The sequence below is a fragment of the Oncorhynchus tshawytscha genome, linkage group LG07 (assembly GCF_018296145.1).
Source record: "Oncorhynchus tshawytscha isolate Ot180627B linkage group LG07, Otsh_v2.0, whole genome shotgun sequence".
Classification (NCBI taxonomy): Eukaryota; Metazoa; Chordata; class Actinopteri; order Salmoniformes; family Salmonidae; genus Oncorhynchus; species Oncorhynchus tshawytscha.
Window position 1 is genome coordinate 1,191,669 of NC_056435.1, and position 22,740 is coordinate 1,214,408.

The 22,740-nt window shown below is 44.0% G+C and overlaps 1 protein-coding gene across 6 annotated transcripts in view; it reads left to right on the forward strand.

Annotated features, from left to right (window-relative positions):
- LOC112267659 (interleukin-1 receptor accessory protein-like 1) overlaps positions 1 to 22,740 on the forward strand; it is an 810,683-nt gene that overhangs the window by 784,630 nt on the left and 3,313 nt on the right. For 2 of the 6 annotated variants that reach the window (XM_042323751.1, XM_042323752.1), the window contains 3 exons: positions 2,350 to 2,496; positions 14,246 to 14,416; positions 15,441 to 15,485. In XM_042323751.1, coding sequence (XP_042179685.1) covers positions 2,350 to 2,496; positions 14,246 to 14,416; positions 15,441 to 15,485 — 363 coding nt within the window. The remainder of the gene's footprint in view (positions 1 to 2,349; positions 2,497 to 14,245; positions 14,417 to 15,440; positions 15,486 to 22,740) is intronic. The other 4 variants (XM_042323754.1, XM_042323755.1, XM_042323753.1 and 1 more) reach the window with 3 other exon arrangements.

Consider the following 22,740-nt stretch of genomic DNA (forward strand, 5'->3'; position numbering starts at 1 on the left):
ATGTTCAATTGTATTCTTCATACTATAAAATAATGCCACAGAATTCTAAGCACATCTTAACTGGTGTAGCCCACAGCCATTTGGCATAGCCAGATCAGGGCCTAACACAAGGACAACTCAAGAGTCTGCTATTCTGTTCTTCTCAAATAGACATTTCCCCATATCATGCTTCTTTAAACCTGTCTAAAATAAATAATGGGTTTATTGTGAATGTGTAGGCTATATTATATGGATTTATTAAACTTTTTAAAATGTAGATGTTCCAAAGATCTGCATCAGTGGCTTGTAGGCTGTGTGGAAGCCAGGAGATGCTAAATGTGTTTATTTTAATTAACGGTCAATTACCGTGAGAATGACAGTTATTTGCTTGACAATCACCAGCTGTCAACATTTCATGACCGCCACATCCCTTTAGCTGTCTCACACCAAAACACTTCTGGCTTACCACTGATGGCTGTCTCACACCAAAACACTTCTGGCTTACCACTGATGGCTGTCTCACACCAAAACACTTCTGGCTTACCACTGATGGCTGTCTCACACCAAAACACTTCTGGCTTACCACTGATGGCTGTCTCACACCAAAACACTTCTGGCTTACCACTGATGGCTGTCTCACACCAAAAAAACACTTCTGGCTTACCATTGATGGCTGTCTCACACCAAAACAACACTTCTGGCTTACCACTGATGGCTGTCTCACCAAAACCAAAACACTTCTGGCTTACCACTGATGGCTGTCTCACACCAAAAACACTTCTACAGCGTTCAAAGGATGAAAATGGATCAGCTTGCAACCTGGGTCGTTATCTCTTATTCTTATTATAAAATATCTTGATGGGTCTCATGTTCACAGCCCTGGGTGGTTTACAGAGATGGTTGTCTCAGTCCAGTGAATGTTTTTAAAGCTTAAATGTATCTTTGAAATGAAAGGCCATTGCTATAAATATTCTCAGAAGGAGTCTTTAAAAGAAGGGGGATTTGAGACAACAAGATGAAAATAATCTCAACTGCTTCTAGGGACCAGAATAATATATCTCTGTGCATTGTTGTGGTGTACTGTTTGGCTAGCGAAGGTCTCTTCAGGTCCTTCTGGTTATAGACCGAGATGAAAACATCATTGTCCTTGTTATGTCTCAGAAAAATGTAGATCTTATGGGCTGAAAAGCGTTGAAGAGTGATGATTTGCCGCCCATGGCTCCTTGCTTTCTTATTGAAACCAAAAGGGTTTGATCCCCCAGAACTTAGGAAAACACGACACATTGACCTGAAAATGTATCAATTTAGTAGACAGCTTTCATGTTAGCAGTCCACACAACTGGCAGTAGAACTCAGTCCCTAGTTAAAAGATAAGGACTGAAATCAGCAGAACCAGAAGCCTTGCAGGTGCACACCCCTCCACTAAACCTACAGCATGAAGCCACTCCACTACCATACACTGCCACAGACTCAATGTACAGTACTATAAGATTCTAAATGGAACCTGGAAGGATAGCATTGTGCCTGAGTTACCTCGACACAGAGTTGTGGTGGGGTGTATTTACTGAGATCAGTGTTTCATGAGTTTACTGTTGATGGTCCTGGGAGATCCTGTCAGCTCTGTGAGGATGATGGATGGCTGAGGGGGTAAAGAGTTCGCTCCACCTCTCTCCGAGGCTGTGTCTCAAATGGCGCCCTCTTCCTCACATAGGTCATGACTTTTGACCAAAGCCCTATAGGCCCTGGTCAAAGGTAGTGCACTACATAGGGAATAGGGTGCCAGGTGGGACACAGCCTTGTGCCAGTCTATATTATATTCCTGCTCTAATGATTTGGCTTGCTCGGTTTGGTGCCCCAGTCTCATACCTTTATATTCCTGCGGGAGGTCACCTAATGACTTGGCTGGGGCCTCAGGTTTGGCTGCCTGGGCTGGTGCAGCTGAGGTCTAATCACCAAATCACACCTTTAATGAAGTAGTTCACGCAAAGTATTATTGTTTTGGGGGGGGGGGCTACCTATAGAATAGTTGATGATCTAGGACTCAGTGACCCAAGATTTGGGTTGGTTAGCTTAGCTTAGCTAAGCATAAGCATAGTTGAAGGTTAATCAATGGGAGTGGTAGCTAGGAACCCTGTTAGCATGCTAGCAGCTAGCTGGAGTCTGGCTTGATCTCCCTCATGTTCTAAATCATGTTATGTAGCTTCTGTGCTAATGAAGTATCCAGAGACCATAAGCAGTGACACCATGCTGTGTTTGAGGATGTATTTGGTGAGTGTGCTTGCTTTTTGGATTTGATAAAGAAAGATTAGTGAAGTAAACATTATCATCTTCTCCCCCCCCTCTCTCTCTCTCCCCTTCCTTCTCTCACAGCAGAGCTTATGTACACAGTGGAGCTGGCGGGAGGCTTGGGGGCCATCTTGTTGTTGTTGATCTGCCTCGTGACCCTCTACAAGTGCTACAAGATGGAGCTCATGCTCTTCTACAGGAACCATTTTGGCAGCGAGGACATCGACGGAGGTGAGATACTCTCAACTCAGACTAGGACCAACAACACCCATTATAAACCCCGAATGAAGTCTACAGTGCACTCTTAGAAAAAATGGGTCCTAAAAGGGTTCTTCAGCTGTCCCCATAGGAAAACCCTTTTTGGTTCCATGTAGAACCCTTTTTAATTCCAGGAGGAACCCTTTTAGGATCTATGTAGCACCTTTTTTCTAAGAGCGTAGGTCTAGATGACAAACAACTTGTTTCGGTGTCACCAAAAGGGACTAGGGTAATACTCAGGACATTTAGACCGTCTATCTGTCTTGCTTCATGTGGCTTCACATAATATTTTGTTCGAGACATTGCTCGAAAGGGGATTTCATTTCATTATAAAAGTAGGAAAATGTGTTTTTCTACAAATCCTATCTTGAGATAGAAATAAGAACTTAAGGGTTCTAAATTGAACCGCAATTAATTCTAATTGTGTGGCTGAATAGTGAATGAGTTAAGGAGGAGTATTCATCAATCTGGTCTGGTGGATTCATTTGATTTCCCTTAATGAGTCTTTCAAGTGGAGGGCTAGGGCTACAATGAATTCAGTGAACAAGATGACTTTTGGGGTGTCTGAAGGACGCTGTGTGGAGACTGGAGAGTGTCATTAACCGAGAAAGGTTGCCTCCGCTTTGCTCTTTTCCTCCCCCAGCCCTCCGTTTTCCACCAATCACATTGCCTGGATGGTTGGCTTCAGACACGTCTATGAAAGTCATTACCAGGCCTGTACTGTGTTGGGCTTTGGGACAGAAGTGGGGGGCTTTGAAGTAATGGATGGTTTCAAGGCGCCACAGAGGAGAGAAAAGAGAGCCAGAGCCTTAAACCTAATGCTAAACAGCAATTGTCTCCTTTAATTGCGCCACCCGAGTGAGCAGAGAGGAGAGGGAAAGAGATTTTCAATTTGCTCTCTGTTTAAAGGGATCAGTTTCAATAAGCCACATAGTGTTGCCCATGGCCGTGGCTCCCAGGAGAGACGAGGGAGAGACACATACTTTCTCTTTAACGCTCAGGACTGGGTGATTACTCCTTCCCTGGATTGTATTCCCCCCTCACCCCTCACGCTCTTCTTTCATTGGCCACAGGACTTCTACTTCATCACCATCACAAGCCATTCAGGAAAATCCTTTTTTCTCTCTTCTCTGTGTCTGACTGACAGCACCAGAATGATCGGGTTCGGTTCAAAGCGGTTTTAAGTCTCTGTTCGTATGGGTGTTTGCCGGGGTTGTCTTGCATATCGACCACACACACTTTACAGATGCATGAGCTTGCCGAGTTGTGACATGAACATAACCCTCATTAGCATATAATACTGTATATGATTGAACTTTGACTTTATTTAAATCATGCAGTAGGTTGAACTTGATCATCGCTTAGGGATGAGCAATGACTTCACATAAAGATAACAAATACCTTATGTCTTATTATAAACGTAACTTATGTAGGAATGCTAATGAGCCCAACTCCCCCTGCAGTTTTTTAGCTTTCACGGCTGACGATGTAGGTTGTGTTCTATTCAGAACCATGTGGAAGGAGCCCAGAGGTTCCTGCTCAAAGTCCCTGAACACTTTTTTAATAGCGAGTTCAAAGGTTCTCTCATTCTCTGTGGGCCTGCCAGTATAAAGCCACAGCTATGGATGGATGTACGCTATGTGTGCGTCAGTCATGGCCTTTTACTTCAGAGTCAGAGAGTGGGAGGGATGGATGCTGAGGGTGGTGGAACACGCGGGACGGAAACACTTCCCCTTCTCAGCCCTCTTAAGTTTGCCTCATTGGACCTCAGAGAGAAAGGAGAGGAGGGAGAGGAAGGAGAGGATGGAGAGGAAGGAGTCACTGGTTATTCTACCTCTGAATCTCACCCGTACCTGCTCTCTATCTCTCTCTCTATCTCTCTATATACATATATATATATATATATATATATCTCTATCTCTATATCTCTATCTCTATCTCTCTCTCTCTCTCTCTCTCTGTCCATCTCTCTCTCTCTTACTCTCTCTCTCTCACTCCCTCACACAGTAACCACTCAGATATGAGTGATTCAGTTCAACTGAAATAGATTCTGATCTACCTACATGCGTTTCTCTCTTAAAGGGGACGTTACTGTATAGAAAGAGATGTTTATATAGGTTCAGATTCCTCCTGGTCTCTCCACTTATCTCCCACTTCTCTCCTCTCTTCTCTTCTCTTTTCTTGTTCCCTCCCTCCCCTCCACTCTCCTCTCCTTCTCTCTTCTCTTCTCCACTCATCTCTTCCTCGCTTCATCTCTCCTCTCCTCTCCTCTCCTCCTCTTTTCCTCTCTTCCTGTCCACTCCCCTCCTCTCCTCACTTCTCTTCTCCCCTTCTATCCCTTCCTCCCCTCCTCTCCTTCTCCTCATATCTCCTCCTCTACTTTCCCCACCTCTCTTCCTCATCGCTCCTCCTCTCCTTTCCCCACCTCTCTTCCTCATCGCTTCTCCTCTCCTTTCTGTATCCTCTTAGTGTAGTAATGGACTGGTCTTCTCCTCCTCTCTAGTGTAGTAATAGACTGGTCTCCTCCTCCTCTCCTCTAGTGTAGTAATAGACTGGTCTCCTCTACTAATATCCTCTATAGTCTCCTCTCTCTCCTCTCTAGACTGGTCTCCTCTCCTCTATAGTCCCTAACCCTCTCCTCTATCTTATCTCTCCTCCTCTCCTTTCCCCTCTCTCTTCCTCATCGCTCCTCCTCTCCTCTCCTTTCCCTACCTCTCTTCCTCATAGACTCCTCCTCTCCTTTATCCAGTCTCTTAGACTGGTCTCTTCCTCTACTCCTCTCCTCTCCTAGTCTAGTAATAGACTCTCTCTCCTCCTCTATAGTGTAGTAATAGACTGGTCTCCCTCTTACTAATCCTCTCTATAGTGTAGTAATCCTCTCCTCTCCTCTCCTCTCCTGTAGTAATGGACTCCTCTCCTCTCCTCTATAGTCTAGTCTCCTCCTCTCATATCTCCTCCTCTCCTTTCCCCACCTAGTCTTCCTCATAGACTCCTCCTCTCCTCTCCTTTACCCACCTCTCTTCCTCATAGACTGGTCGCTCCTCCTCTCCTTTCTCCAGTCTAGTAATCTCCTCTATAGTGTAGTCCTCTCCTCTCCTCTCCTCTAATCTCCTCTCCTCTCCTCTCCTCTCCTCTCCTCTCCTCTCCTCTCCTCTCCTCTGTGTGTTACTAATATCCTCTATAGTGTAGTATATCCTCTCCTCTCCTCTCCTAATATCTCTCCTCTAGTGTAGTAATAGACCTCCTCTGTATCTCCTCCTCTCCTTTCCCCACCTCTCTTCCTCATCGCTCCTCCTCTCCTCTCCTTTACCCACCTCTCTTCCTCATCGCTCCTCCTCTCCTTTCTCCGCCTCTCTTCCTCTCCTCTCTTCCTCTCCTCCTCTCCTCTCTTCATCTCCTCTCCTCTCCTCTGTGTTGTCAGAAGCCCATCCTGGTCTAACAGCTCCCCTTCAGCAGGTATTGTTTGGATTATCCCTTTACCTGTGGTAATAAGAGAGGTTTAAACCCCTCTCTAATGAGTTTACCTGAGAGAGAGAGAGAGAGAGAGAGAGAGAGAGAGAGAGAGACCTGTGTTGTCTCTAGTCCCTGTGGAATCCCTCTCTTCTCTTGTGTCTCTCCCTTAATTCCACTTCCTCTGGCTCGTTGCCGCAACAGATTTCCTGCTTTGTGCGCCGAGGCCGGAGCCGCTCCTCTCCTCTCTCTCCTGCACGGGGGAAACATTACCGCTATCACCTCCCATGTTGGGCTTTTCTCCTCGCCGTTTAATCCTTTCAAATTCAGCATCAATCATATTTTTCATGTGCCTGGCTGCCGTGCGGATAAAGGATGGGTCGGAGCCATTTTGTGCCTAAGGAAGCGTTCAGTTTCCTACCTCAGCCGAGTCACAGTGAACACAGTGACATTGTTTGGCAAAAGAGTCTGGATTGTAATAAAATGTACCCAGAGGAGTGGAAGCTGTCAGTAAGGTCAGTCAGAGGGACACAGGTGTCATGTTGCTTCCTGCTGTACTGCTATGCAGAGAGAGCTAAAATACTGGACCTCTTCACCACGTTGATAGTCTGCAAAGCTGTCATGGTTATCGATCCCTGACCATGTGACCTGACCAGGAGAAACAGACCAATGAAAGTTGCCCTACTTATGATGGCATGGGTTTGGTTGTGGTGTGTGATGTGTGATGTGTGTATCATGTGAAAATGAAAAATAACCAATGCAGACATGAGAAGTCCAGAAGCCTTATTGGGTCAGAAGCCCTATTGAGTCTGAAGCCCTATTGAGTCTGAAGCCCTATTGACTCTGAAACCCAATATAGTCTGAAGCCCTATTGACTCTGAAGGCCTATTGACTCTGAACCCTATTGACTCTGAAACCCAATATAGTCTGAAGCCCTATTGACTCTGAAGGCCTATTGACTCTGAACCCTATTGACTCTGAAACCCAATAGAGTCTGAAGCCCTATTGACTCTGAAGCACTATTGACTCTGAAGCCCTATTGACTCTGAAGCACTATTGACTCTGAAGCCTATTGACTCTGAACCCTATTGACTCTGAAACCCAATATAGTCTGAAGCCCTATTGACTCTGAAGCCCTATTGACTCTGAAGCCCTATTGACTCTGAAGCACTATTGACTCTGAAGCCTATTGACTCTGAACCCTATTGACTCTGAAACCCAATATAGTCTGAAGCCCTATTGACTCTGAAGGCTGTAGTCTGTGTGTTACTAATATCCTCCTATAGTGTAGTAATAGACTGGTCTATTGACTCTGAACCCTATTGACTCTGAAACCCAATATAGTCTGAAGCCCTATTGACTCTGAAGGCCTATTGACTCTGAACCCAATTGACTCTGAAACCCAATAGAGTCTGAAGCCCTATTGACTCTGAAGCACTATTGACTCTGAAGGCCTATTGACTCTGAAGCCCTATTGACTCTGAAGCCCTATTGACTCTGAAGCCTATTGACTCTGAAGCCCAATATAGTCTGAAGCCCTATTGACTCTGAAGCACTATTGACTCTGAACCCTATTGACTCTGAAACCCAATATAGTCTGAAGCCCTATTGACTCTGAAGGCCTATTGACTCTGAACCCTATTGACTCTGAAACCCAATAGAGTCTGAAGCCCTATTGACTCTGAAGCACTATTGACTCTGAAGCCCTATTGAGTCTGAAGCCCTATTGACTCTGAAACCCAATATAGTCTGAAGCCCTATTGACTCTGAAGGCCTATTGACTCTGAACCCTATTGACTCTGAAACCCAATAGAGTCTGAAGCCCTATTGACTCTGAAGGCCTATTGACTCTGAACCCTATTGACTCTGAAACAATATAGTCTGAAGCCCTATTGACTCTGAAGGCCTATTGACTCTGAACCCTATTGACTCTGAAACCCTATAGAGTCTGAAGCCCTATTGACTCTGAAGCACTATTGACTCTGAAGGCCTATTGACTCTGAAGCCCTATTGACTCTGAAGCCCTATTGACTCTGAAGCCTATTGACTCTGAAGCCCAATATAGTCTGAAGCCCTATTGACTCTGAAGCACTATTGACTCTGAACCCTATTGACTCTGAAACCCAATATAGTCTGAAGCCCTATTGACTCTGAAGGCCTATTGACTCTGAACCCTATTGACTCTGTAATAGAGTCTGAAGCCCTATTGACTCTGAAGCACTATTGACTCTGAAGGCCTATTGACTCTGAAGCCCTATTGAGTCTGAAGCCCTATTGACTCTGAAACCCAATATAGTCTGAAGCCCTATTGACTCTGAAGGCCTATTGACTCTGAACCCTATTGACTCTGAAACCCAATAGAGTCTGAAGCCCTATTGACTCTGAAGCACTATTGACTCTGAAGGCCTATTGACTCTGAAGCCCTATTGACTCTGAAGCCCTATTGACTCTGAAGCACTATTGACTAATAGCCTGGTCTATTGACTCTATAGCACTATTGACTCTGAAGCCCTATTGACTCTGAAGCCCTATTGACTCTGAAGCACTATTGACTCTGAAGCCCTATTGACTCTGAAGCCCTATTGGTCTGTGCACTATTGACTCTAAGCCCTAATGACTCTGAAGCCCTATTGACTCTGAAGCCCTATTGACTCTGAAGCACTATTGACTCTGAAGCCCTATTGACTCTGAAGCCCTATTGACTCTGAAGGCCTATTGACTCTGAAGGCCTATTGACTCTGAACCCTATTGACTCTGAAACCCAATAGAGTCTGAAGCCCTATTGACTCTGAAGCACTATTGACTCTGAAACCCAATAGAGTCTGAAGCCCTATTGACTCTGAAGTCCTATTGATTCTGAAGCCCTATTGACTCTGAAGCCCAATAGAGTCTGAATCACTATTGTGTCTGAAGCCACATTGAGTCTGAAGCCCAATAGAGTCTGAAGCCCAATATAATCTGAAGCCTAATAGAGTCTGAAGCACTATTGTGTCTGAAGCGCTATTGAGTCTGAAGCCCTATTGAGTCAGAAACCCTATTGAGTCTGAATCCCTATTGAGTCTGAAGCCCTATTGAGTCTGAAGCCCTATTGAGTCAGAAACCCTATTGAGTCTGAATCCCTATTGAGTCTATAGTGTAGTTATGGACTTGTCTGTATCCTCTATAGTGTAGTAATAGACTGGTCTGTGTGTTACTAATATCCTCTATAGTGTAGCAATAGACTGGTCTGTATCCTCTATAGTGTAGTAATAGACTGGTCTGTGTGTTACTAATATCCTCTATAGTGTCGTCATAGACTGGTCTGTGTGTTACTAATATCCTCTATAGTGTCGTCATAGACTGGTCTGTGTGTTACTAATAACCTCTATAGGGTCGTCATAGACTGGTCTGTATGTTACAAATATCCTCTATTGTGTCGTCATAGACTGGTCTGTGTGTTACTAATATCCTCTATAGTGTAGTAATAGACTGGTCTGTATCCTCTATAGTGTAGTAATAGACTGGTCTGTATCCTCTATAGTGTAGTAATAGACTGGTCTGTGTTACTAATATCCTCTATAGTGTAGTAATAGACTGGTCTGTGTGTTACTAATATCCTCTATAGTGTAGTAATAGACTGGTCTGTATCCTCTATAGTGTAGTAATAGACTGGTCTGTATGTTACTAATATCCTCTATAGTGTAGTAATAGACTGGTCTGTATGTTACTATATATAATAGACTCTCTAGTGTAGTAATAGACTCTCTAGTGTGTTACTAATATCCTCTATAGTGTAGTAATAGACTGGTCTGTGTGTTACTAATATCCTCTATAGTGTAGTAATAGACTGGTCTGTATGTTACTAATATCCTCTATAGTGTAGTATAGACTGGTCTGTATCCTCTATAGTGTAGTAATAGACTGGTCTCTATAGTGTAGTAATAGACTATCCTCTATAGTGTAGTAATAGACTGGTCTGTATGTCTATAGTGTATATCCTCTAATGTAGTAATAGACTGGTCTGTGTTCCTCTATAGTGTAGTAATAGACTGTGTAGTCTAATATCCTCTATAGTGTAGTAATAGACTGGTCTGCATCCTCTATAGTGTAGTAATAGACTGGTCTGTGTGTTACTAATATCCTCTATAGTGTAGTAATAGACTGGTCTGTGTGTTACTAATATCCTCTATAGTGTAGTAATAGACTGGTCTGTGTGTTACTAATATCCTCTATAGTGTAGTAATAGACTGGTCTGCATCCTCTATAGTGTAGTAATAGACTGGTCTGTATGTTACTAATATCCTCTATAGTGTAGTAATAGACTGGTCTGTATGTTACTAATATCCTCTATAGTGTAGTAATAGACTGGTCTGTGTGTTACTAATATCCTCTATAGTGTAGTAATAGACTGGTCTGTATCCTCTATAGTGTAGTAATAGACTGGTCTGTATGTTACTAATATCCTCTATAGTGTAGTAATAGACTGGTCTGTGTGTTACTAATATCCTCTATAGTGTAGTAATAGACTGGTCTGCATCCTCTATAGTGTAGTAATAGACTGGTCTGTGTGTTACTAATATCCTCTATAGTGTAGTAATAGACTGGTCTGTGTGTTACTAATATCCTCTATAGTGTAGTAATAGACTGGTCTGTGTGTTACTAATATCCTCTATAGTGTAGTAATAGACTGGTCTGTGTGTTACTAATATCCTCTATAGTGTAGTAATAGACTGGTCTGTATCCTCTATAGTGTAGTAATAGACTGGTCTGTGTGTTACTAATATCCTCTATAGTGTAGTAATAGACTGGTCTGTATCCTCTATAGTGTAGTAATAGACTGGTCTGTATCCTCTATAGTGTAGTAATAGACTGGTCTGTGTGTTACTAATATCCTCTATAGTGTAGTAATAGACTGGTCTGTGTGTTACTAATATCCTCTATAGTGTAGTAATAGACTGGTCTGCATCCTCTATAGTGTAGTAATAGACTGGTCTGTATGTTACTAATATCCTCTATAGTGTAGTAATGGACTGGTCTGTATCCTCTATAGTGTAGTAATAGACTGGTCTGCATCCTCTATAGTGTAGGAATAGACTGGTCTGTATCCTCTATAGTGTAGTAATAGACTGGTCTGTATCCTCTATAGTGTAGTAATAGACTGGTCTGTGTGTTACTAATATCCTCTATAGTGTAGTAATAGACTGGTCTGTGTGTTACTAATATCCTCTATAGTGTAGTAATAGACTGGTCTGTGTGTTACTAATATCCTCTATAGTGTAGTAATAGACTGGTCTGTATCCTCTATAGTGTAGTAATAGACTGGTCTGTATGTTACTAATATCCTCTATAGTGTAGTAATAGACTGGTCTGTATCCTCTATAGTGTAGTCATGGACTGGTCTGTATCCTCTATAGTGTAGTAATGGACTGGTCTGTATGTTACTAATATCCTCTATAGTGTAGTAATAGACTTATCTGTATCCTCTATAGTGTAGTAATAGACTGGTCTGTGTGTTACTAATATCCTCTATAGTGTAGTAATAGACTGGTCTGTGTGTTACTAATATCCTCTATAGTGTAGTAATAGACTGGTCTGTGTGTTACTAATATCCTCTATAGTGTAGTAATAGACTGGTCTGTATCCTCTATAGTGTAGTAATAGACTGGTCTGTATGTTACTAATATCCTCTATAGTGTAGTAATAGACTGGTCTGTGTGTTACTAATATCCTCTATAGTGTAGTAATAGACTGGTCTGTGTGTTACTAATATCCTCTATAGTGTAGTAATAGACTGGTCTGTGTGTTACTAATATCCTCTATAGTGTAGTAATAGACTGGTCTGCATCCTCTATAGTGTAGTAATAGACTGGTCTATAGTGTAGTAATACTAATGTGTTACTGGTCTGTGTTACTAATCTCTATAGTGTAGTAATAGACTGGTCTGTGTGTTACTAATATCCTCTATAGTGTAGTAATGGACTGGTCTGTATCCTCTATAGTGTAGTAATAGACTGGTCTGTGTGTTACTAATATCCTCTATAGTGTAGTAATAGACTGGTCTGTATGTTACTAATATCCTCTATAGTGTAGTAATAGACTGGTCTGTGTGTTACTAATATCCTCTATAGTGTAGTAATAGACTGGTCTGTGTGTTACTAATATCCTCTATAGTGTAGTAATAGACTGGTCTGTATGTTACTAATATCCTCTATAGTGTAGTAATAGACTGGTCTGTGTGTTACTAATATCCTCTATAGTGTAGTAATAGACTGGTCTGTATCCTCTATAGTGTAGTAATAGACTGTATCCTCTATAGTCTGTTACTAATATCCTCTATAGTGTAGTAATAGACTGGTCTGTATCCTCTATAGTGTAGTAATAGACTGGTCTGTATGTTACTAATATCCTCTATAGTGTAGTAATAGACTAATATCCTCTATGTGTGTTACTAATATCCTCTATAGTGTAGTAATAGACTGGTCTGTGTGTTACTAATATCCTCTATAGTGTAGTTACTAATATCCTCTATAGTGTAGTAATAGACTGGTCTGTGTGTTACTAATATCCTCTATAGTGTAGTAATAGACTGGTCTGTATCCTCTATAGTGTAGTAATAGACTGGTCTGTATGTTACTAATATCCTCTATAGTGTAGTAATGGACTGGTCTGTATCCTCTATAGTGTAGTAATAGACTGGTCTGTATCCTCTATAGTGTAGTAATAGACTGGTCTGTATCCTCTATAGTGTAGTAATAGACTGGTCTGTTTGTTACTAATCTATAGTGTAGTAATAGACTGGTCTGTGTGTTACTAATATCCTCTATAGTGTAGTAATAGACTGGTCTGTATCCTCTATAGTGTAGTAATAGACTGGTCTGTGTGTTACTAATATCCTCTATAGTGTAGTAATAGACTGGTCTGTATCCTCTATAGTGTAGTAATAGACTGGTCTGTGTGTTACTAATATCCTCTATAGTGTAGTAATAGACTGGTCTGTATCCTCTATAGTGTAGTAATAGACTGGTCTGTGTGTTACTAATATCCTCTATAGTGTAGTAATAGACTTATCTGTATCCTCTATAGTGTAGTAATAGACTGGTCTGTGTGTTACTAATATCCTCTATAGTGTAGTAATAGACTGGTCTGTATCCTCTATAGTGTTGTCATAGACTGGTCTGTATCCTCTATAGTGTAGTAATAGACTGGTCTGTTACTAATCCTCTATAGTGTAGTAATAGACTGGTGTATGTTACTAATATCCTCTATAGTGTAGTAATAGACTGGTCTGTTACTAATATCCTCTATAGTGTAGTAATAGAGATCCTCTATAGTGTAGTAATAGACTGTATGTTACTAATATCCTCTATAGTGTAGTAATAGACTGGTCTGTTACTAATATCCTCTATAGTGTAGTAATAGACTGGTCTGTATGTTAGTAATATCCTCTATAGTGTAGTAATAGACTGGTCTGTATGTTACTAATATCCTCTATAGTGTAGTAATAGACTGGTAATGTATGTTACTAATATCCTCTATAGTGTAGTAATAGACTGGTCTGATCCTCTATAGTGTAGTAATAGACTGGTCTGTGTGTATGTTACTAATATCCTCTATAGTGTAGTAATAGACTGGTCTGTGTGTTACTAATATCCTCTATATGTAATAGACTGGTCTGTATCCTCTATAGTGTAGTAATAGACTGGTCTGTATGTTACTAATATCCTCTATAGTGTAGTAATAGAGACTCTATAGTGTAGTAATAGACTGGTCTGTATCCTCTATAGTGTAGTAATAGACTGGTCTGTGTTCTAATATCCTCTATAGTGTAGTAATAGACTGGTCTGTATGTTACTAATATCCTCTATAGTGTAGTAATAGACTGGTCTGTATGTTACTCTCTATAGTGTAGTAATAGACTGGTCTAATATCCTCTATAGTGTAGTAATAGACTGGTCTGTATACTCTATCCTCTATAGTGTAGTAATAGACTGGTCTGTTCCTCTATAGTGTAGTAATAGACTGGTTACTAATATCCTCTATAGTGTAGTAATAGACTGGTCTGTTACTAATATCCTAGTATAGTGTGGTCTGTAATAGACTGGTCTGTGTGTTACTAATATCCTCTATAGTGTAGTAATAGACTGGTCTGCATCCTCTATAGTGTAGTAATAGACTGGTCTGTATCCTCTATAGTGTAGTAATAGACTGGTCTGTATCCTCTATAGTGTAGTAATAGACTGGTCTGTATCCTCTATAGTGTAGTAATAGACTGGTCTGTGTGTTACTCCTGTAGATAATAAGGACTATGATGCCTATCTGTCATACACCAAAGTGGACCCGGACCAGTGGAGTCAGGAGACGCGTGAGGAGGAACGCTTCGCCCTGGAGATCCTACCCGACGTCCTGGAGAGGCATTATGGGTATAAACTGTTCATTCCAGACAGGGACTTGATCCCAACAGGAAGTAAGTGTTGTACCTTTTTGGTTTATTTCCTGTTTAATTCTGTTTCTAATGTTGCCATTGTGTTGTGTACATATCACGTGACACATTCTACCATCTTACTTTGCACTGTAAACATCTGACAAACGTCGATTTTGCAGTGAACTGTCACTTTAACCTGTTAATTACAACATTACAGCATGTAGCGTTCAGCCGCTGATTTTGAGTTGTCTGTGGTATAGCTGAAAATGTGTAATTAGTGGGTAATAATCATCTTTGTGATTATATTGCATTGATCCAGTCTTAATCACATCTTCATGATCGCTGTCTCACAACCAATCAAAAGGGACTTCTGCATGTTGACTGTTGTTTACTGCTTGTAATTCAGATTCACACTTGGCACCTGTGATAGGGCCATGATACTGGAGGATAATGCTGCTCTGATACTGTTCCATTACTCTCAGTTGGAATCCTTTTCTTTGTTTTTGCTCATTTGTGTCACATTCTTGTCTGTCACATTGTTCAGTTTGTGTCGATGTTACGATTACAGCCAGTTTGACTTAAATGTTTGTGTTGTCAGGGGGACTGTGTTAATAGGGGATACGTGGCACAAACCCAGGGCTGAAATACAGACCTTCTAAGGACTTTTGTTCTCCTCTAAGACCTCGTAAATCAATGGATTTGTCTCTAGGCAAATTAATTAAACATTTTTTGATGCAAATAAAGCTATTTATTTCATTGAAATATATGCTATGTTGAAAGTTTGAGTATAAAGTAATCAATTGAAATAGTAGTCTTCATAGCCAATGAATTGTTTGAAACGCATCTATTACAATGTAATACATAGTATGTAAACTGACAGGCTCCTTTTGTCCTGATGCCACAACTCCCATATTAAACTGAGATAAAGGTGTTTTGGTGAGTTGAGAGAAACTAGGCACAGTTTATCTAAGTAACTTATTTAAGTCCCCTGACTCTAACTTCCTCTGATGCCTTTCTGCAAGTCTACCTGATCACACCTTTTGAATGTTGAACTATTTATGTTTAGGTTTCACCAATGATCATTTCCAGGACGATTCAAGACTCCTTAGAGGTACTCTCATTCCCCCAGCCACTTACCCCTACTTGTGTCAGCAACTAACCACAACCAGCCACAACTAACCACAACCTGACACAACCAGCCACAATTAACCACAACCAGCCATAACTAACCACAACCAGCCACAACCTGCAACAACCAGCCACAACTAACCACAACCAGCCACAACCAGCCACAGCTAACCACAACAGCCACAACCAGCCTCACCCAGCCACAACCAGCCACACCCAGCCACAACCAGCCACACCCAGCCACACCCTGCCACAACCAGCCTCACCCAGCCACAACCAGCCACACCTGCCACAACCAGCCACAGCTAACCACAACCAGCCACACCCAGCCACAACCAGCCACACCCTGCCACAACCAGCCACAGCCACAACCAGCCACAACCAGCCTCACCCAGCCACAACCAGCCACACCCAGCCACAACCAGCCACAACCAGCCACACCCAGCCACAACCAGCCTCACCCAGCCACAACCAGCCACACCCAGCCACAACCAGCCACCTAACCACAACCAGCCACAACACAACCAGCCACACCCAGCCACAACCAGCCACAGCCAGCCACAACCAGCCTCACCCAGCCACAACCAGCCACACCCAGCCACAACCAGCCACACCCAGCCACACCAGCCCAGCTAACCACAACCAGCCACAACCAGCCACACCCTGCCACAACCAGCCACAGCTAACCACAACCAGCCACAACCTGCCACAAGCAGCCATAACTAACCACAACAGCCACACCCAGCCACAACCAGCCTCACCCAGCCACAACCAGCCACAACCAGCCTCACCCAGCCACAACACACAACCAGCCTCACCCAGCCACAACCAGCCACAACCAGCCACAACAACCGTACTACTCTAGAAAGACCATCAGAGAGGAAAGAGGCTTAGAGAGAGACAGAGAGAGACGGAGACAGAGAAGCAGAGAGAAGCAGAGACAGACAAGCAGAGAGAAGCAGAGACAGACAGAGACAGAGACAGAGAAGCAGAGAGAAGCAGAGACAGACAGAGACAGAGAAGCAGAGACAGACAGAGACAGAGAAGCAGAGAGAAGCAGAGACAGACCGAGAAGCAGAGACAGACAGAGACAGACAGAGACAGACAGAGAGAGACAGACAGAGAGCAGAGACAGAGAAGCAGAGAGAAGCAGAGAGACAGAGAAGCAGAGAGAAGCAGAGACAGAGAAGCAGAGACAGAGAAGCAGAGAGAAGCAGAGAAGCAGAGACAGAGAAGCAGAGACAGAGAAGCAGAGACAGAGAAGCAGAGGAGCAGAGACAGAGAAGCAGAGACAGAGAAGCAGAGACAGAGCAGAGACAGAGAAGCAGAGAGAGAGAAAAGCAGAGAAGCAGAGACAGAGAAGCAGAGACAGAGAGCAGAGCAGAGAGAGCAGAGAGCAGAGAGAGCAGAGACAGAGAAGCAGAGAGAAGCAGAGAGAGAAGCAGAGACAGCAGAGAGAGAAGCAGAGACAGAGAAGCAGACAGAGAAGCAGAAGCAGAGACAGAGAGCAGAGAGAGCAGAGAGCAGAGACAGAGAGAGCAGAGACAGAGAGCAGAGACAGAGAGAGAAGCAGAGACAGAGAAGCAGAGACAGAGAAGCAGAGAGAGAAGCAGAGACAGAGAAGCAGAGACAGAGAAGCAGAGACAGAGAAGCAGAGAGAGAGACAGAGAAGCAGACAGAGAAGCAGAGAGAGAAGCAGAGAAGCAGACAGCAGAGAGAGAAGCAGAGCAGAAGAGACAGAGAAGCAGAGAGCAGAGACAGAGAAGCAGAGACAGACAGCAGAGACAGAGAGCAGACAGAGAGCAGAGAAGCAGAGACAGAGAAGCAGAGAAGAGACAGAGACAGAGAAGCAGAGAGCAGAGACAGAGACAGAGAAGCAGAGCAGAGCAGAGACAGAGAGAGAGCAGAGAGACAGAGAAGCAGAGACAGAGCAGAGCAGAGAGCAGAGAAGCAGAGAAGCAGAGAAGCAGAGAAGCAGAGAGAGAAGCAGAGAGAAGCAGAGACAGAGAACAGAGAAGCAGAGAAGCAGAGAAGCAGAAGCAGAGAAGCAGAGACAGAGAAGCAGAGAAGCAGAGAGAGAAGACAGAGAAGCAGAGACAGAGAGCAGAGAGAGCAGAGAGACAGAGAGACAGAGAAGCAGAGACAGAGAAGCAGAGAAGCAGAGACAGAGAAGCAGCAGAGAGCAGAGACAGAGAAGCAGAGAGAGAGAGAGACAGAGAAGCAGAAGACAGAGACAGAGAAGCAGAGAGACAGAGAGACAGAGACAGAGAAGCAGAGAGAGCAGACAGAGAGACAGAGAAGCAGAGACAGAGCAGAGACAGACAGAGACAGAGAAGCAGAGACAGAGACAGAGAGAAGCAGAGAGAGACAGAGACAGAGACAGAGAAGCAGAGAAGCAGACAGAGAGCAGAGACAGACAGAGACAGAGCAGAGACAGAGAGAAGCAGAGACAGACAGAGACAGAGCAGAGCAGACAGAGACAGAGAAGACAGAGAGAGACAGAGACAGAGAAGCAGAGACAGAGACAGACAGAGAAGCAGAGACAGAGAAGCAGAGACAGACAGAGAAGCAGAGACAGACAGAGACAGACAGAGACAGACAGAGACAGACAGAGACAGAGAAGCAGAGACAGACAGAGACAGAGAAGCAGAGACAGACAGAGACAGACAGAGAGAGACAGAGAGAGGCAGAGACAGAGAAGCACAGAGAAGCAGAGACAGACAGAGAAGCAGAGAGAGACAGAGAAGCAGAGACAGAGCAGCAAGAAGCAGAGACAGAGAAGCAGAGACAGAGAAGCAGAGACAGAGAGAGAGAGAAGCAGAGGCAGAGACAGAGAGAGACAGAGAAGCAGAGACAGACAGAGAGCAGAGACAGCAGAGACAGAGAAGCAGAGAGACAGACAGAGACAGACAGAGAAGCAGAGACAGACAGAGACAGAGAAGCAGAGAGAGAGACAGACAAGCAGAGGAGCAGAGACAGAGAGAGAGAGAGAGACAGAGAAGCAGAGACAGAGACAGACAGAGAGACAGACAGAGAAGCAGCAGAGACAGAGACAGAGAAGCAGAGAGAAGCAGAGAAGCAGAGAAGCAGAGACAGACAGAGACAGAGAAGCAGAGACAGAGAAGCAGAGAGAAGCAGAGAAGCAGAGACAGAGCAGCAGAGAGAAGCAGAGACAGAGAAGCAGAGACAGAGAAGCAGAGCAGAGACAGAGAAGCAGAGAAGCAGAGAGAAGCAGAGAGAACAGAGAAGCAGAGAAGCAGAGACAGAGAAGCACACAGAAGCAGAGACAGACAGAGAAGCAGAGAGAAACAGAGACAAACAGAGACAGAGAAGCAGAGACAGACAGAGAAGCAGAGACAGACAGAGAAGCAGAGAGAAGCAGAGACAGACAGAGACAGAGAAGCAGAGACAGAGAAGCAGAGACAGACAGAGACAGACAGAGACAGACAGAGACAGAGAAGCAGAGAGAAGCAGAGACAGACAGAGACAGAGAAGCAGAGAAGAAGCAGAGACAGACAGAGACAGCAGAGGAGCAGAGACAGACAGAGACAGAGAAGCAGAGACAGAGAAGCAGAGACAGACAGAGAAGCAGAGGCAGAGACAGAGAGAGAGAGAAGCAGAGACAGAGACAGAGAGCAGAGAGAAGCAGAGAGAGCAGACAGACAAGCAGACAGAGAAGCAGAGAGAGACAGAGAAGCAGAGACAGAGAGAAGCAGAGACAGAGAGACAGAGAAGCAGAGAGAGACAGAGACAGAAACAGAGAGACAGACAGAGAAGCAGAGAGAGACAGAGAAGCAGAGAAGCAGAGAAGCAGAGAAGAGAGACAGAGAAGCAGAGACAGAGAGCAGAGACAGAGAAGCAGAGAAGCAGAGAGACAGAGACAGACAGAGAAGCAGAGAAGCAGAGACAGACAGAAGCAGAGACAGAGACAGAGAAGCAGAGAAGCAGCAGAGAGACAGAGAAGCAGAGAGACAGAGAGAGAGCAGAGAGAGACAGAGACAGAGAAGCAGACAGAGAAGCAGAGACAGACAGAGAGACAGAAGCAGAGACAGAGAAGCAGAGACATCAGAGACAGAGACAGACAGAGAGAAAGCAGAGAGAGCAAGCAGAGAGAGCAGAGACAGACAGAGGAGACAGACAGAGAAAGACAGAGAGAGCAGAGAAGCAGAGAGCAGAGACAGCAGAGAGAGAGCAGAGAGATCAGAGACAGAGAAGCAGAGACAGAGAGAAGCAGAGAGCAGAAAAGCAGAGAGAGAGGCAGAGAGAAGCAGAGGATCAGAGAAGCAGAGAGAGAGAGAAGTTCTTAATTTTTAGGTTTATTTCACTTTATATAGAGGCAGAGAATATATTATCTAGAGAGGCAGAGAAGCAGAGAGAACAGAGAGCAGAGAAAGAGAAGAATTGATAGAGAAGAGAAACAGAGAGATAGAGACAGAGAGCAGAGAGGCAGAGAAGCAGAGAGATAGAGACAGAGAAGCAGAGAGAGAGAGATAGTAGAGGTGAAAGGGGTCTTGTGTTGGTCAGCGTTAAAGTCCAATTACAGAGAACATCCAGACTGACTTATCATAGTAAGGTGATGAGAGGGCTTTGTTCTCCATGCTCCTGCTAATCAGCCTGCTCTCTTGCTCTCCTCTATCCCCAGGGGCTCAGCTGAGCATAAGGCATAAAAGAGAAAAGCCCTTTTGAGTTTTAACCTCCCCAAGGGTTGGAGGGAGACAAGAAGGAGAGAGACAGAGGGAGATGTAGAGGGAGATGTAGAGGGGTGCATAAGGAGATGGAGTGAGTGAGAGGGAGAGAGGGAGATGTAGAGGGGTGCATAAGGAGATGGAGTGAGTGAGGGAGAAAGGGAGATGTAGAGGGGTGCATAAGGAGATGGAGTGAGTGAGGGAGAAAGGGAGATGTAGAGGGGTGCATAAGGAGATGGAGTGAGTGAGGGAGAAAGGGAGATGTAGAGGGGTGCATAAGGAGATGGAGTGAGTGAGGGAGAAAGGGAGATGTAGAGGGGTGCATAAGGAGATGGAGTGAGTGAGGGAGAAAGGGAGATGTAGAGGGGTGCATAAGGAGATGGAGGGAGTGAGGGAGAAAGGGAGATGTAGAGGGGTGCATAAGGAGATGGAGTGAGTGAGGGAGAAAGGGAGATGTAGAGGGGTGCATAAGGAGATGGAGGGAGTGAGGGAGAAAGGGAGATGTAGAGGGGTGCATAAGGAGATGGAGGGAGTGAGGGAGAAAGGGAGATGTAGAGGGGTGCATAAGGAGATGGAGTGAGTGAGGGAGAAAGGGAGATGTAGAGGGGTGCATAAGGAGATGGAGGGAGTGAGGGAGAAAGGGAGATGTAGAGGGGTGCATAAGGAGATGGAGGGAGTCAGCGAGAAAGGGAGATGGAGGGAGTGAGAGGGAGGGAGTGAGGGAGATGGAGTGAGTGAGAGGGAAAGGGAGATGGAGTGAGTGAGAGGGATGGAGTGAGGGAGATGGAGTGAGTGAGAGGGAGAGAGGGAGAGGGAGATGGAGAGAGGGAGAGGGAGTGAGGGAGAGACAGGAAGAGGGAGAGTGAGAGAGAGAGCAAGAGAGAGTGAGAGATGGCCAGCCCTGTTGGCTCAGAGAGCAGCACCTCTCACAGTAGGGGCTCTTTGATTAGAAAGGGAAGCTTAGTTAATCCTGTCAACCTGGAGTGGAAAAGTCTTTGTTTCTGACAGGACCCCAGCAGCCTCACTAACAGCAGACTTTAGCAGCCTCCGCTCTTCTGGCATGTAGGGGACACGCACAATGGCTACATTTGGCTCGACGATTTGTACTGTTACAAATGAGGAACACTGTTTAGAAAGGGCAGCTTGTATAGTGTGTCTCCCCACACACACACATGAACACATAGTAGACATGCACACACACACACACACACACACACACACACACACACACACACACACACACACACACACACACACACACACCTACCCACAGATCAATTTCTCTCTTATTGTTATCACTATTGAGTTATTGTGCCTCAGTAGGTCTCTAATAGCCATTATATCAGCAGTTTAGAACATAACGTTTAACAAGGCTATGGGTCTGATAGGTCAATGTATTGTCTGATGTCAGTGTGTTTAACAAGGCTATGGGTCTGATAGGTCAATGTATTGTCTGATGTCAGTGTGTTTAACAAGGCTATGGGTCTGATAGGTCAACGTATTGTCTGATGTCAGTGTGTTTAACAAGGCTATGGGTCTGATAGGTCAATGTATTGTCTGATGTCAGTGTGTTTAACAAGGCTATGGGTCTGATAGGTCAACGTATTGTCTGATGTCAGTGTGTTTAACAAGGCTATGGGTCTGATAGGTCAATGTATTGTCTGATGTCAGTGTGTTTAACAAGGCTATGGGTCTGATAGGTCAATGTATTGTCTGATGTCAGTGTGTTTAACAAGGCTATGGGTCTGATAGGTCAATGTATTGTCTGATGTCAGTGTGTTTAACAAGGCTATGGGGTCTGATATATTGTCTGATGTCAGTGTGTTTAACAAGGCTATGGGTCTGATAGGTCAATGTATTGTCTGATGTCAGTGTGTTTAACAAGGCTATGGGTCTGATAGGTCAATGTATTGTCTGATGTCAGTGTGTTTAACAAGGCTATGGGTCTGATAGGTCAACGTATTGTCTGATGTCAGTGTGTTTTGTGTTTGTTGGCTTCTCATTCTCTCTGTTTTTCTCAATATTTAATTTTTTTATGTAAAATGCATGTTCTATATCATGTTATGATGCATTAGATGTATACACTTCCATTTAAATATCCTATTTAGTCAAACTCAATAAAAGACAATAGCAGGCAGCATCAACCAGTGGATGATAGACCATGTTTTACATACTATACATACAGACTAGAATATCTATATATATATATATATTTGATACATTTATATTATATACTATATATTCAGCTGTGTTATTATTTCATACTGTAACTTCCTTCATATCATTCTTGCCTCTCTTTCTCTCTCGCTCTCCCCTCGCTCTGTATCCCTCTCCTTCTCTCCCCTCTCTCTGTATCCCTCTCCTTCTCTTCCCTCTCTCTGTATCCCTCTCCTTCCCTTCCCTCTCTCTGTATCCCTCTCCTTCCCTCCCCTCTCTCTGTATCCCTCTCCTTCCCTTCCCTCTCTCTGTATCCCTCTCCTTCCCTCCCCTATCTCTGTATCCCTCTCCTTCTCTCCACTCCCTCTGTATCCCTCTCCTTCCCTCCCCTCTCTC